Source organism: Chondrus crispus, genomic scaffold (assembly GCF_000350225.1).
Source record: "Chondrus crispus Stackhouse genomic scaffold, scaffold_93, whole genome shotgun sequence".
Classification (NCBI taxonomy): Eukaryota; Rhodophyta; class Florideophyceae; order Gigartinales; family Gigartinaceae; genus Chondrus; species Chondrus crispus.
Genome location: NW_005178827.1, coordinates 1 through 16,803, shown reverse-complemented (window position 1 = coordinate 16,803; position 16,803 = coordinate 1). Strand labels below are relative to the sequence as shown.

General features: G+C 52.1%; 1 protein-coding gene; it reads right to left on the bottom strand.

Annotated features, from left to right (window-relative positions):
- Nucleotides 1-6,511: 6,511 nt before the first annotated feature.
- Nucleotides 6,512-9,029, bottom strand: CHC_T00008049001 (hypothetical protein). XM_005711923.1 is given in 2 exon segments: nucleotides 6,512-6,638; nucleotides 6,639-9,029. The coding sequence occupies 1 exon segment, from the start codon at nucleotides 9,027-9,029 to the stop codon at nucleotides 6,639-6,641; it is 2,391 nt and encodes a 796-aa protein (XP_005711980.1). The 3' UTR covers nucleotides 6,512-6,638.
- Between the last annotated feature and the right edge of the window lie 7,774 nt (nucleotides 9,030-16,803).

Sequence of the window (16,803 nt, the reverse complement as noted above, 5' to 3'; positions counted from 1 at the left end):
GCGGCTCCGCGAGTGGCATGACGAGGCCGCTTCTTAGGGGCGTCGGAGAAGGTGGGCATATCGTCGGGGTGGGCGTACATTTCAATGACCTCATCGTGGAAGATGGCGGTGGTCGGGGAGCGTATCGCCTGGGCAACTCTAGCGCGGCTTGGACGCGGCATCGGTGGGATGTGGAAAGGTGCACCGAATTGCGTCGAACAGGCAAACTAGAAGGGCTTAACGACCCCAAGGCGTTTGGTATTACGGGAGGGGCACTGGATGGTCGGGCATCGGGCGCGCACGGGACTGCGGGTGGAGAACGGGCATGTGACACAATTGGAAGCGGATTGATAGAGAAGGGTTGGAGAGAGCGGAGGGGTTCGAGGTGAAAGGGTTGGGGGGGAGTGGAGGGTGGGGGTGAGGGGCGGGGTGAGGGGCGGGGTGAGGGGCGGGGTGAGGGGTAAGCGGTAAGGGTAGCTTGAAGAGAGAGTGTGAAGAAAGAGTGTGAAGAGAGAGGGTGAAGAGGGAGACAGCGGTGCAGGGGTGGAGGAGGAGGAGGAAGTGAAAGACGTATCAAAGACGGTGTGCAATTGAAGAAATGAACAATTGTAGTGGCGCGGACAGAGGGTGCGGAGGGATTCGGCGCGGGTGCCTGAATTCGGCAAATCACAGTGCACACACCGCCCCCGGGTCCTCACAGCACAACTGCCCTACAAGCGCGACTCTTTTCTTCGACAGAGCACGCATTTGCGCCTTTCCAGACCGACCGTACACTACCCTTGTCCTGTACACACTCCACTCCACAAGCAAACGCACCAACACACCACCCCTCACCCCGCCCCGTCGCCCCGCCCCCGTCGCCCCGCCCCCGTCGCCCCGCCCCCGTCGCCCCGCCGCCTCCCTCCAACTCCCTCCAACTCCCTCCACCTCCCTTCTCAACATGTTCACGCACGTGCCCTGTCTCGTATCGACAACTATTCAGTCATTCACCCCTAGATAGCCTTACGCTAAGGAGCCTTACGCCAAGGCCCCACGCGCCCCTCCTTCCACCCTGCCTTCAACACTCTAACTGTCCCTGCGATCCCCCGCTGTACATTACTTTCCCAGCCCAACGCCCATATACTGCATATATGTATATATATACTGTACCCTTGGTACAGTATATCCACCACCCACGCTTCGGCAATAAATACCGCTTGCACTCGCCCGATCCCGCACCCGCTCTCTTCTCGCCTCGAAAAACACTACTCGCACAATTAGTCAATCCCTGACTCGCCCCGCGAGGAAGCTCCCCGCTCTCTACTCGCGTATCGGGATACGCCCGATCGCTGCGCCCTCATGCCCTTTTTTCGCTACGCCTCGCACCGCTGCTCAGAGACACGGCATCCCTGCATGGAAGGGGAGGGCAGTCGGGAGGAGGGGCAGAGATCTCGGCGTGGCTGGTCACTGCTTTAAAGGCATGGTGAGAAGGCATTGCATCCCTGGTAAGCCCGAGCGTGTAGCAAATGGCCTCGGAGACGTGTTTGCAGTTGTAAAGCAACGCATTTCTGCGTCGAAACGCCTTTCATGATGGCGCGGCATGTGTATCTAGTGTATTCAAGCATGCACGTTTGTAGAAGGCCGAGGCTACACTACGTGCGACTACGGGCAATTAACGTAGCAGTGCCGACGTTGGTGTCATTAAACGCAGTCGCATATCGAAATTCAAACACGAAAATAAATGCAAACGGATTGGTCATTAGATCGGCCCACTGCACAGGCGGCATACATCTACTTTTCTTCATCTCGATCTTCAAGCCCCTTTGGAAACGTCTGTTTTAAGCCCCGATTGCCTCTTTCTGCAGCGTGAGTGAGTGGCCATTCCCGCCAAGACATATAACGCAAGTACAGGCGCAACCACATGGACCTGCAGTCCCACGGGCATTTCAGCCGCGGGAAATATACGGTAAACTCAAGTTGAACTGTAGCGGGGGAACCCGGTTGCTAGTGCGCGAAAGATGTCAACGGCTCTGAGGGAGAGCGCATAGAGGCTTGACAGAGCTGTTCAAGGCATTCAGGGTGATTTGATGGCCTGGCCATCACTGGGTTCGAATAAGTGTTTACAATATTGTTATTTACGGGGTGTTCAAGCGCCGTGGCCTCTTCAGCAACGAAACTTACACATTCAAAAGTGTGCCATGGCGCTGTACGTATCGCGACGCACTTGCTTGAGGCGCCGCTATATCTGACTTGAACTTTTTTTTCTCACACAGAATCGCAGGAAGTGAAGTGTCTTGGCCCAAGACACTTCGTTCGACTTGCCCTAATATATCCAATCATCAACATCACGTTTTAGATATCTCTCTCTCTCAACATAGAATGCGTACAGTATATGCAACCTACAGGACCTACAGCACTGCTGCACAGTGGAGTATTTCAAAAAGATCAATTTCAACGTGTGCCCGCAATTGTTTCTCTTTCCACTGTTTTCCCCAAAATCTAAAAACACATTAAATGCATCTCATTTCCGATCTGCACTGCACCCCTCAGTGCAGCGGAGGAAAAGTATTTTCCTTTGCACCCCCCCACCCACACTCTAATCAATCAACATACACAGAAACCGTTCACTGATTGACACCCCTGCATACCACCAGTTTCAATGATTGGTACGCTCAGCATTTGCGTCCCTTTTCCTAGACGACTCCAGCTAACAGCAAGTCCGTCACGGTAAATTTAATATAACTCGATGTTCCAGGGAGAGATTTTAGTGCCTTCATCCATTTTGATCAATGCGCTTGGAGCCCGGCACGGCACAAGTCTCCTGCGCATTCTTCCAGCGTCTTATTAATGGTTGCTTTAATTTTCGCAAGGGCGTTTCCACAACCCTAAACCGGAAAAACGCCAACACCCGCCTAACGAATAAACAAATCTCACAATCATTATGCGCGCACATGCGCATCCACACTGGGCAGACCGCATTACTCTTACCTGGCCCCGCGTTGCTCCGACTTTGTTTGTCGCTTAGAGTCTCCGAAATTCCATCCCATTCGAAAGCGGAATACTGTAAGACGTTTAGGATCCAGCATGGTCAACGTCACAAAAATGCCCGAAATCGTCTACGCTATGTACTGTACAGGACGACGTGCTCCTGTACAGTAAAACAACGCAACGTCTTTTTATGCTGTTGTATTGCGAGCCAGATGTGATGACATTAGTGGTCCTTGCTACAAACCGCCTGCACATAAAAACACATTCTCAGCACAATGCAACACATTGTGCTGAATTGCAACACATGAATCCCCCCGATTATGTGATTTTCTCAGAAATCCTCGCTTCATTACGCCTCATTGCACCTACATCCCAATCACTACACATATCAGCCCCTGTCTCTTCTCCTCGTTTCCCGTAATTCGAATACACATGCTGTCAAGTAACAATGGAAAACGTCATTGGAATCCATGGTGCTCTGCATCAACCACACCATCAGCATCAAACGCATGCAGCTTGACCACCTTCCATCACTCCAAGCCTCATGACACACCCCTGTCAAAAAAATATATAATAATAATAATAAAAATACCACCATCCCTATTGTTACACACTGCAAATCGATGACTCAGTCATGCTACTCTAATCTCTTTAATAACAATATGGCATTTGGCTAACGCCATTCATTCCACCACCATTTCGTGCGCACTGCACCAACCGGTGTCAATACACACAACGCGTTGCAATGGCTCTCGCCACGTACAGAGCATCATCAACTACCCGAGACATTGCAGCTCTTAAAGACTTTCCTCCATCTCGCCTTGTTTTCAACGCTTATGTAACTCCTTGATGTATAAAATTTATGTCATGCCAAAGACAACAGATAAACTTCTTGTTCTTTACAAACTGAAGCCGGATATTGAGGCCAAATTGCTGAAACAACTAAAACTATTGTCCACATATGCAGGACGTCTTTGTCCCTTCCACATGCTCGTGAGAGAAACTTGCCGTAAAAGAAGGGCAATTAGAGGGAGGTACGGTAGTTTGGTCTGTGGTGAACCAGGCTTCGTCAGGAGCATCAAGAGCATTGCCCTTCATGGACGCATTTCTATTACCACATTTTTGGATTGAATGGTCGATGCTTTTACGGTAATGTACACAATTTCAAAGTGAACGTCACAAACGAGAGAACGTACAGTATTGTATTTGGCCTCTAGTTTTGTTTTCATGGTTTGACAAAATTGCGGGACTCGAGTCTTGGGCAGCTCCCACCCTCACGGAAATACAAGAATCAACACGAGACTCAAATGATGGACAAAGATTCTCTCGTGCCTTGCCAGTCGCCTCTCGGAGGGGTACGGCGCCAATAGCGCGACTCTTGTGGTGTATTTATTATGCGCTGTTTTGTACCCTTCTACTGTATCTCTATCAGCCGTAGAGCTCTCAGGCGACGCACTTGCCGATAAACTGCGCCTCTCTGCGATTGCCTGTTTTGAAATGACTTCTTGCTGTTTTTTCTGTTTTTCCACGCGAAAGCAAGTGGCACAAATTTATGCGCACTACATCGCTCCCTTGTCCGAGACTCGCGTTGTAGCTCCAAATATCTCACAGAAGCTCGAAGTAGTAGTACCTCTCGTTCAGAATATATGCCCGTCATTCTATCAATCCAAATCAGAAGTCTCCCCTTACAAAAGAGTGAAGGCAGTCTCGATACCGTCCCCGCAGCTGCCCACCTCTACCCGTCAACACATACCTCCATACGCTAATGTAGACACAGCCCTGTGCTTCAGAAATGATCCTGACAATATCAAACCTCCCCCATCCTTCTTTTCAGCATCAACTTCCTTCTAAACTCATTGCATTGCATCTACTGTACACTAATGTAATATCCAAACGTCCATGCCTGCACCCCCTACACTTCGTCAAGGGAAGATCACACTACGCCCAAAAGATTAGAAGCATGAAAAAAATAATGACAAACTCCTTCGTGTCGCTCTTACTTGTTCTCCCCGACATCGTGGATGTCGTGAATATTTCCTACGGGTCATGGAAAATTAATCAATGGTGATGTACACACGTCAACTACTGCAAGTTTTCATAAAGTTGGGTCAAACAGTATGCATATCAATATGAGAAGAGAAACGAATAACACTCACTGCATGGTATATTTTCGAAGCTCGATACCAAGAGTCCGTTGAGTTTGAGTCTTATCTACTCTTGGTTTACTGTACTGAATAAACGGTAGGGCAGTGGGATAACACTCTTTCAACTGTTGCCACTGTGTTAATAGATAGATATCTAGTTCCTCAGATCCTCAGAAAGCCTCCTTCTATGAGGCGTCAGGATATAGAGTTACAAAACAAGAGATTAGATATCATCTCTGTACCTCAATAAGCCCGACTCATTGGCAGCAAAACTTTTGTTAAACGAGCAGCCCATGGATACCCAGCAGCTGCGTCTCGTAAAAAGTCACGGATAGTAACTCCAAGTATAACAATATTCCTGAAAACGGTGCGTTTCAGTGAATTTGGATGGTCGACTTCAATTTTTGCAAGGATATAACAGAGCAGATCTCCATGAGAGGGCAATACCACGGCCGTGTGAGTGTCTTCATGCTTCCCACCGTTGAAAGGAAACTCTGTGCGGTTTTGGAGACAAGCACAACAGGAAGGGCGCGCATCCGCTATGCCCTTCTACTTAATATAAGTAGCAACCAAACGAAATGTTGTCTTGTGGTGTGATGTTTGTGAGGATTGGAAAAACGTTTGTCTAGCAGCATTTATTCCCGGAAAATAAAAAAAACAGTATATTGTCATTGCAGACACTGCCTCGAATCACAGCCCCTGATCTCAAGATTGTCCTTCGGTTGTTTGTATAATGTGAGTGTAAGGAGCAAATCGTATTCTCCAAAATCTCGCAGTACGGCAGCAAGTTGCGGGTGCATAGTACCACACAAATCCTACCATGCAGCAGGCACAGCTCATTCCTTTACGACGTGTCTCGCAAGCGAGGTATGCTATCGTGGAGATCATGAAGTGGTATATCCATATTCATTAATTTCGGATGCATATCGCAATTGTTGTTGCACCCTGGGTTTTGATGTGTAAATCTTTAAAAGTATTCTGGGACTCTCTATGATGGCGAATTGCGGTCACTCATTGCGAGAGCATGCAGCCAAGAGAGTCGTGTCCTTTTACAAATTAATTCAAAGGAAACACCAAGACGACCTACAGGAAAAGATCACGAATTAATAAATGCGAGCGAGGCTGTCCGTAATCTGGCGGTGCATCCTGGCTGATATTCTTGCTATCTCGGTGATGGCGCTTCCACTTCCCCCAGCAACACAGGATGCTCTCCCGTTTTACTCCAATGAAAGCAGTGGACTCGATTGGATATAATTAAAATTGATACCTTGAAATGAAGAGCAATTTGATGGACGCAAAGTCCATCTCCGAGGTTACACTGCCATGCCCTTGACTGCACAGGCACTCAGAAATATCGCGAAGAAGATGCAAACTTGTATAAAGGGCAGTCGTGGAACTGAACATCGAAGATGTTTCTATACAGAACATCGAGCTCTTTAATTTCTCTGTGGCTTCATGCTCTGGCTAACAACTGGATTCGGAACGGTCCTGCGACAACCTCTGTGCAGCGCCTGATTCACACATTGCGGATATTGGAACAGATCCATTCTATCCGCCTCTCAGAATAGCACATGCCTCACTGCTGCAGATTTTTCTCCAAGCAAGTGCGGTCGAAATCATGGCTGTCAGTAACGACGCGAAGCAAAGAATCACATTCGGGAGAAACGGGAAACTGATTTTTTGTCTTATTCCCCGAAACAACTCATCTTGTAGCACAAGAACAAACGAGGCCACAATCCCCACAGTGCTTCCACTCAACAATCCAGAAAGTGTTAACGAAACGTATTCATATGACAGTATCTGGAAGACCTGCTTGTTTGTGAGGCCAAGTGCTCGTAATAATCCCATCTCCCAATTCGCAGCTTTTCCGTTTTCGTGGAAGACAACAAACAGCATGCTACCGGAAAGTAATGAGAGCATGATTAGAGAAACTGCATTCACGGCCATTAACATTTTTTCAAGTCCATAAACTTCTTCAAGATTGCCTTCAATATCTCGAACAATCAACCTGTCCGTTCCAAACATTTGAATGTGATCCTTCACTGCCCTCGTTGACGATCCAGGTTGAAGCAAAATGAGAAGACGCTGCTTTGGGCTCATTTCCTTGTTCATACTTTCCTCTAAGAGCATAGAATTTCCTTCAGTATCCAAACGCTGACCTAGAACTTCATAGAACCGACGAAAGCTGGCTTCAGAAACAACAAGTGGGGAAGTTGATATTGTGGATGCAAACTTAGAGAAAATGAACGCAGGCAGCTTCTCCACTAATATTGGAGCCGTTGCCATAAAGCTGAGCGATTGCATACGGAGCTGCAACACACTTGAAGATTCAAGTGCAAAGACATTACGAAATCCCTCTGACAAACTGACTGGTATTGTGTTGAGAGCCTTCGATTCCAACATTGCTTCGTTCTGCTCAGCTTTTGGATCGGGAGATTTTTGCAAGAGTTGAAACAATGTCTCGTCGCTATCTGGATCCATGGGATTACGGGACAAGATCGTAATGTCCTGAAACACAGTCTCGAAGAAATATTTGTCAATTCCGTAGACTTGTAGAGGCTCTGATATAGGCCATTCAGCTATTCCTGTCACTTGAAGCTTCTTGAAAAGAGGAAACGTTATGAAGGTGAACTTCTTTACGACATTTTGAATTGATAGATCTTTCATATGTTCTCGAAGCAGTGTTTCGTTCAAAGGTATTGATCTATCCCTCGCTGTGAGAACAATATCACTGCCCAGGGACTCTCGTATGGATTCTGTGATGCCAACTATTTGTACTTTCGTAAAGGACCAGGCAAACATCAACAGCGCCATGGAAAAAGATAAAACTAAAGCGGCGTCCCGATTGCGGCGGCGATGGTTTTTCATATTCCTCCGTACGCAAGAGAATAGGCATCTTTCAGAACGTGTAGAGATACGCCCAATGAAATTGCATGCTTTTCCAATGGACACAAAGATGAATGCGAAGACATATTGCACACATTCTTGCAAGGGCTGAAGTATGAATACGAGGCCAAGGATTATGCCTGTAACGGAAATATTCATGATTCCGAAGAACAAACTGTAGTCCTCTTCTAAAAATGACTTCGGAAGAAAAAAGTAGAACACTGCTCCGTAGATAGTCATTATGCTCGCAGCAGCTAACACTGACACATTCCATCCAAAATTCTGCAACCGTTTGACAATAATTGAACTTTCTTTCTTCCCAATGCGTTGCCGGGGGTTTCGTCTGCTTGACAGTGCCGCAATACGACTGCAAGGTAATAGACTTCCAAGACAGGGCACTACGACTCCTAGGACAACTGCAAGAAGGACAGGGACGAACGTAATTGCTCGAGCAGGCATTCTGAGGAATTTTGATAAAGTTTTTGATATGAGCAACAACCCAGCCCCGGTCAATAGAGTTCCAAGAACGATACCAACAACCAAATACCGCAATGATATAAGACACCCAAACATTTGTACCTGTGATCGCGGCATTCCTAGGGTTCTCATAATTTCAGATGTAGTGGATAGCTCTTGAACTTGTGCACTCGATGTGGTCCATAAAACTACACACCCTATTGCTGCGAAGATAAAAACAAAAACAATGAAAAATTGGTGGAGTACTACTTGAAGAAAATCAATTTCTTCAAAAGCTAGGAGAAGCGGGGAAGACAGGCTTACGGCAGCATCAGGGCCTATCCTTTCTCCTATCGAATCGGTAAATTGAGCGAATGATTGCCTTGCAGTTTGATCCGTCTCTGCGAAGGTAGTAGTCCTGTCGATACTCTGAATACCCACCAAAGGTGCGGCGGACTGAACATCCAAGGCATGGAGCACAGCCAGAAATCTATCGCGAAATTCCTTAGCGACTAGTTCTGTCAATGCTCCGAAGGGATCAAGGTCTGATCTCAAAATGTCCGTGAAAGCTGACGAGGAAAACACGTTCCCTATCATTTGTTCCAAGAAAACAACAATTTGACTTGCTTCGACAACCACCACGTTTCCGAAATCCTTTGGCCATTTACCGTCCGGTGCAGAGACGACGTCAATGATCGTGAATTCAACCTTAGCAGCCGCTCCGGCATTGAGGTATCTCGAAAAAGAGTTACTTAGAACCTCCGTGGGCACAAAGACAGTTACATTCTCGTTCTCTATGGAGAAACTTCCACCGTGCATTGGTTTCTTGGCGGGCCCGTAAGGCAGAGAATTTGGCAGCAAAGTTACAACTTTTGTAGCCTTCTTATCGCTTGCAATCAGGGTGGCAGTTTGGTCTGAAATACCAATAGGCAGTCCGAGGTCCATTCCAGTCTTACGCAAGATAGAATCAACCATATCATTCCTTGATGTACTCAAAATACCAAATCCTTGCAAAAAGGAACTGAGAGACATTGTGAAATTCGCTCGCATTCCTCGCGCCCCGCTGATTCCCATCGAAGTAGCCATCTGCATATACGCAACAAGCACATCATATCCAAATACCGATGACAGGAATGTTAGAGTCAGTCTCGCAAGAGACAGCAAAAAAAGTGTTGAGGAAAGTTTAACTCACGCCTTCAGACATGTATGCCTCCAGTTTTCCTCCCGCCCTCCGATCCCACGAGCGTCCAATTTCAAGCTTTCTCTCCAATTCAGTATCCATTGCCATCATATACGACCTGACCTCGCCATGCCACTTGCCCTCCGCACTGCCAACAGCACCCATCGCAATCCACCTCGGCGCTGGATTATCTTCGATGCATCCCTGACACGCCGCAGCTTTCTTTCCCAAGGCCTTGCGTACTTGGGCAATATTGATGCCTGACAGAGCCGTCTCCGATGACAGATTCTGGAAAACGAGCTGTCCCCGAACTACGGAGAGCGTTTTTTCAGCAATAGGCTGTGGGGATGGGAGGATGATTATATCTGTTTCTCCAACGCGGTTCTCGGCGAAGCGAAGAAAGACTAGTGGAGATTGCGAGATGGCGATGCTGAGGAGGGCGATTGCCGCGGCAAGGATTGCACTGCCGACGGCGATGAGGGCGAATTTGAGGGGGTGTCGTTTGAGGTCGGCAGTTGCGTAAGAGAGGAGAAGTGAAATGAGCGTGTTGGGGAAGAGGCATGACGGACTGGATTTGACCTTCTTTTTTGGGAACATCAGGTGGTCGGTAGGCAGGCAGGAGGGCTTTTTTTGAGATGTCTCTGGTGAGATTGCTTGTAGTGAAGATACACTATTGGTAACAACCGATTTTTGCGTGAAGGGCAGTGATTATCTAGCTCAGATGTGGAGCTGAAAGTGAAACTGGAACTGAAAGTGAAACTGCATCTGAAATAGTGTACAGAATAGACGGCTTTGACGTGTCCGCAATGTAGAATGACAGGTGCTAAGTTCAGACGCAAAAGTGGCAAGAGAAGCTGTACACTGCGCACACTTCAATGCTAATATAGACGGGCTAGATCGGCGTTGCTGAAGCACGAATCGTCGGATGCAACAAACATATGTAGAAGCGATGCAGCACCAGTGTGTGTGGCTTGTGTGCAGTACTACAAGCCAGCCGACAGTGAGGCGCCTCCGCAATTACTAAACAGCCAATCATTTGCATGCTCTGTCAGCGCGTGCTTTTATCTAATGCGCTGTCAACAATGGCGCAGCGAGTGTCATACGTACTCGACAGCAGTGCCCCACTGGCCCTCCGTTCATTTTCATCTAGCACGCCCCAGTGCCTCACCAGTTGATCACCAGTTGTTGTCCCCGCTCCGCATCCACGCTTTTTGCGTAATGTCTGAAAACTGTGTTCGCATTGGGAGATGTGAAAGGGAACAACTAGGACTGATCAAGGGGAGTGCAATCCGAAGTCTTGCTTGCTGCGCGGCAAAATACTGCATGAGGCAGAGGTTGAAACAATTGCAGACACGCGTCATCTGCGCGAGTGCGTCTATGCTCTTTACACAGTTTTTTTGCTCCAACTCTACTCGTTATTTGTTACACAACATAGCAGCGTAGCAAACAAAGATCGAATCGGGAAATTAGCCTTTTGCTTGCCATCAAGCTCCACACCGTTCCACATCACGTCACCTGCAAAGCGGCTTGCTGTTGAACTTTGGTTTCATCGAGAAATTAGCTCAGCAACACACCTAATATTGTACCTTTTTGGTCGATGGTGATGATGTACAGCAGTACCCGACTGTCAAGAAATGAATTTGTCGTTAGTCATTGTTCATGTATGTGCTACTACAGTAGATGCAACAACTTTGAAGTCAGCATTTCAACTCGCAACACGACGCTAGAATGGAACAAAAGTAAGCATTTCAACTCTCACAATCAATACACAACGAAATACTTTTGTTCCATTTTAGCCTCGCTAAAACAGCTCTCGTCCGATAACCAGACGTCTCTCCTTCTCTTCCCGTCTCCCCTTAGTGCTGTCCAACAAGCTTAACACAAATGTAATTTTCACAAGCATGCCAGGCATTTGCCTGATGAACATATTGTAAGTACGCCATTTATCTGCGTCCTCCTCCTTCACGTGACCCCCCACACACGAATCCGCTCCCCATCCGTATTTTCTTCGTAGATAGGTCGGCACACACCAATCGCTCGGCAATACTGTGCACTCGATCTGTCTGGAAACTTTCGTCAGGCTGTGAGCTTTTGCACACGCCGCAAGAAAAGTAAGGGGATGTACCGTACAGATGAGATATGTGTTTCATACTGGAGATTTTGATCCATATGGAGGCCACTCCACGCAAACTTGGAAGGGGCTACTGCGATTTGACAAGAAACAGTAACCTACCCACAACCAGCCTCGTGCATTTTGCAGTCGCTCGACTGCAGTGCAGACTTTACCGCATCTATCTAAACGACCGATCTTTCTGTGGTTTCTGTCAAGTTTCTGTCTCGGTGATGTGTCGAAGCCTCTACCGCGGCCTGCCCAAGGAGACAGCTCGTTGTAAATTTATGTCGCGGAACTCGAGAGAAACTGCACAACGTGCGTGGCGATCGGTACAATCCGAAGCTGGAATAGCACGTACGATAGATGCGCTACGGGAAAAGGTGGTTGGGGAAAAGGGGGGTAGTTTATTGAGCTCGAGGAAGGGCTAAGGCTGCGACCTTGGCGTGGCAATGAGACCGTGTCGATCACTGCAAACTTCCTGCTACTCTGACGATCAGGAACAAGGCAGCGGGGCAGCAGACTTCGTGCTAAGTTCTGTGGTGTGCACGTCGCGATCGGGTGCGATATCACACGAGCGCACAGAGCGCAACTCTCACATCCCTGATTTGAGTTAAATCCGTAAGGCCCCAACATGTCCCCGCCCTTTTGCTTGAAGAACACTGCTGGACGGACACTGCAAATTATCTACAATCAAATCGAGCGCATAATTCTTATGCTCCGTCATCAGATGCAGAAATGCTCTACCTCTCAGAGAGGTCCGTAGTTGCAAACTGTTGGAACAAAACAGCGGCGGCGATGCAACACACACTTGCTACAACAGCGCATCGCACAATCGCACATACGACGCTGGATCGCGGCTCTTCACACGTCCAGGGAGCACTGCGCGTTGGCCGTGGAAGGAGCGAACGTCTACCCGCGATCGTTATCGGGGGCGGTACAGTACACAGTACACAGTATAGGGGGGTGGCGGTGGGGTTGAGCGGGCGAGCATGGCGCGAGAGTACCCGTACCACGCTTGATGAGATGGTTCGGTGACAGGGGAAGCGGCTCCCCCTGCGGCTCCCCCTGCGGCTGCGCTTATGGCTAGAGGGGAGCGAGGGAGGGTAACTAGCGGGAGTCGGGAAGTTTCCGAGTGTAAATAGCGCCTCGTGCGGGCGGCGCGGGGGCGGCGGAGGGCTGCGAAACGGGTGCGTGCCGACGGTCCTTCCACGCACGGGGGATGATGTAGTGCATTGAGGGGCGACGCGGGCTCCGGCTACGCTGTGGCACGGGTGGGGCGGTGGCGGCGAGGTTTGTGGACACGGGGGCGATTTACAGACGCCGAAAGAACGGTGGCAGATTGGACGGGGACAGCGGTCCTCGTTTCGATGCGGGATGGACGCGGGAAGTGTAAGAGAGTTGTAGCACGAGGGGCAGGGGAGGACGGAGGGGGGTTGCTAAGAAACAGTATACTGCGGCGTCGGCGCGGCGGTTGGCGACAAGGCTGGAGTCTTACGATGTTGGCTGGCGGCCATGGGCTGGGGGAACGGAGGGTCGTAGGAGAAAGTGCGCGAGGAAGAATGGGGTGGGCGGATGCGGGGGATGGAAGAAAAGAGGCCTGGTTGTGCGGGCGCGAGGGGGGGGAGAAACTTGGTGCGAGGAGATGATGAGGGATTGGGGGGCGAGCGCGGGGGGTAGGGACACAACCACGGACGGGAGCGCTCACAGCAATGCTGTTCGCTGCGTCGGGACCGGAGGTGCGGATGGAGAAACCAAGCCCTCAAAAATTTGGGTTTTACACCCGCCCAGTTTCTACGCCGCCTTTCCGTTCCGGCCATCCTTCTCCGCCTCTTCCAACTGTCGCTATTCGCTTGACCTTCTTCCTCATTCCCTTTGCTACGCGCAATGTTTTCCTCTTCACATCCATCGCGCCGCACGCCCCAAGGTAGAGTAGAAACCTCGTCGCATCGCTTTTATCTCCCCTACCCCCCTCCCGCCGACCTCATGGACTTCTACTGTTGCCCTCTTCTTCACCCGCCCTGACCAATCCTCTCCTCCCTCTCACCCGTTTCTCACCCCCATCCACCTCAGCCAACGCCGAGATATTCATAACACGCCTCCCCTACCCACCCCCCCGCTCCCCCCTTCGTCACTGCCGCCGCTTCCCTCTCCTTGCAAGTCCTGGATGAATTTAGAAACCTTCACACCCATCCCACTGCCCACGCTTTACGCCCCCCACATGAGCGAGTCCCCCAGCCCGCCCGGCTCGGGCGAGAAGCGTCGCCCGGGCCGCCCGCCGACCTACGTCTTCTCTAAGCCGGACTCGGAGTTGTCGGAGAACGAGCGCCGTCTCAAGGGCTCGGTCATCAAGCGCCGCCTGCGTCAGAACCGCTCCTACCACAAAAAGAAGCGCCTCAAGGAGCTCGCCGAACAAGCCGCCCGCGAGCACCACCCCTCTCACCTCCACCCTGCACAGCCCACCGCCGACCCTGCCACGCGCACCACCCCGCACTTCCCCTCGCATGACTTGACCCTCGCCTTGGGCCACCACCATGTCCCTCCTAACCTTTCCCTCTCCTCTTCACACCTTCCAAACACCTCCTATGACTTCCCCCGATCCTCGCCACAACAACTACCATTTAGCGCCCATTCCACTTCGTCAAAGCTTTCCTCCATCCCCTCCACCGCCCCTCATCCCATTCGCAGTCAAGACCAAGCAGTCCCTATTTCTACGCCTGCACCCGTGTACCGGACGCAAGCGTCGTCCCTGACGCACTGCACGACTTCGGACCCGCTTTCTTTCCTCGGCGCCAGCACAAACCGCACCGTCAGTGCAGCAAGTGCCCCTCTCCAACAACCGATGCTGCCGGCCGGCGACGACCGCGTGTTGAGCAGTATGCTTCGCGGCGCTCCCGCAAGGTTTGATGCAGGCATGATGGAGATGCGGGCCCCCAACGCTGCGGTGCTCGGGCAAAGCCCAGCGGAGGGCGAGCCGTTTCTGTCGATGGCGTCAGTGCGGGCATCCGAGAGCGACGGGAAGAAGGGCGGGGCGGCAGGAGGAGCTGGCGACGACGACGACGACAAGGACGAGGCGCAGCTGCTCGCGGACATGCTGGCGCTACGACATGAGCGACATGCGGAGGCGGGGCAGGCGAGCGGAGGAGGCGGAATGATCAAGGGGATTCGGGCGTTCACCAGCGAGGATCTCGGGATGAAGATGTCCGGGATCCCAAAAGCAGCGGTGCAGCAAGGGCTGAAGCATCTGGTGCTGTTTCCAGGCTCTTTCACATCGGAAGCAGCCCTTTTCGTGATGGGCATCGAGTCGAAGTATGGCGAGGGCGGGTCGATGTGTGGGCTGGAGCCGTTGGTCGAGATGCAGCTGCTGCGCAGGCTGGACAACGGGCGGCGGTATCAGTTGAACGAGATTGCAAAGGGGCTGATCTCCAACGAGTCGTATGACGACGCGGGGTCTGCGCGGCAGCGGTTCGTGTCCTACTTTATGGAGAAGCTACGCAGGATGGACAGATCGTCGGTTGCGGCGACGGCGGAGACGCGGCTCCAGATGATGAAGACATACGACGAGGAGCGCGAAAATGTGACGGTGGCGCTGCAGCTGTGCCGAGAAATGGGTGGTAAAGCGGTTTTGGTAGAGTTCCTGTCTGTGGCGGCGACGGTGATGCGATACTCGACGCCCGCGGCGGAGCGGGTGGAGGTGTTCGGCTCGGCGGTGCGCGAGCTGGATAGCGGGGGCACGGGGCACGAGGGGCGCGTGGAAGTGCGCAGCGAGGCGCGAGTGCGTCTCGCGCTGGGCGAGGCGCACCTGGACCTGGAGCAGTTTGCGCTGGGCGAAGAGCACCTGCGGTGCGCGATCGCGTCGATGACGGGCGGGGGCAGGGGCGGAGCGCTGCCTGTGGCGACGTCCGTGCTGGCGCTGGTGCTGCTCGGCGAGGCACGAATCCGGGACGGCGACTACGGCGAGGCGAAGAAGCTGCTGGTGCAGGCGCTGAAGAGCCTGAAGGAGGGCGGGGTGGGCAACTCGACGCTGGCCGTGTGCTGCCTGCTCAACCTAGGGTCGACGTACGCGCTGTGCAAGCAAGGGGACGAGGCGGTGCGCACGGTGAACGCGGCGCTCGACGTGCTCGGCAAGCTGGGGTACGCGCACATGCCCATCTACGCCGACGCGCTCGGGACGCTCGGGTGCGTGCACGCGCGGCGCGCCGCGTGGGCCGACGCGCAGACGCTCTTCCTCTCGGCGCTCAACGTGATCCAGGCGTGGATGGCGCGCGCCGGGTGGCGCAGCGCGCCCGTGCAGCACTGCGCGCTGCTCGACGTGGCGCTCGTCGAGGCCATCGCGCACACGTACCGCATGCAGCGGCGGCACGACGACGCCGCCAAGCTGGGCGAGCGCGCGGCCGCGCAGCGCGCGCAGCGCGGCCTGCCGGCGGCCGATGCCGCGGCCGCGCGCGACTCGTGCCTGCTGACTAGACACTTATACTAGGGAGGCGGAGGGCGGGAGGGGGCGCGACGTGCGGGTTTTGTTTTTGTTTTGTTTTTTTTCCTACCTCGTCGTAAAAATTGGCTCCGGCGACACACACTCAGCGACTTGCACACACTCCGCGACTTGCACACACTCCGCGACTTGCACACACTCAGCGACTTGCATCTCGACGCGCAATTCCCCGCCTGCGCGCTGCGTGAGCGTTTCCCGCTGGCGTCCACCGGCGCCCGGCGCCACGGAAGCGCTGCGCGCGGGGTCCTCTCGCGTCCCCCCGCGCGTCCTCCCGCATCCGCAAGGCCGACGACCTGTTGTCTCCGCCGACCCTGCCGCGCTCCATGAGCCCTTCGTACAGCTGCCTCTCGTCCAGCTCGCCCTCCATCCCGTCCCTGCTCTTCGCCGACACGTTCTCCCTCCGCAAGTACCTCCCGATCCAGCGCATTAGCTCCCCAGCGTCATACAGGTTGATCACCTCGTCGTACCGCCGATAAATCCCCCGCGTCCTCTCCGTGTCACTCTGCCCTGTTCCCGTCGTAAAACTGGTGCAGGTTGCACCTGAGCAACTTTCCCACGAATGTCCAATAGATCTCCCGATAATTCACCC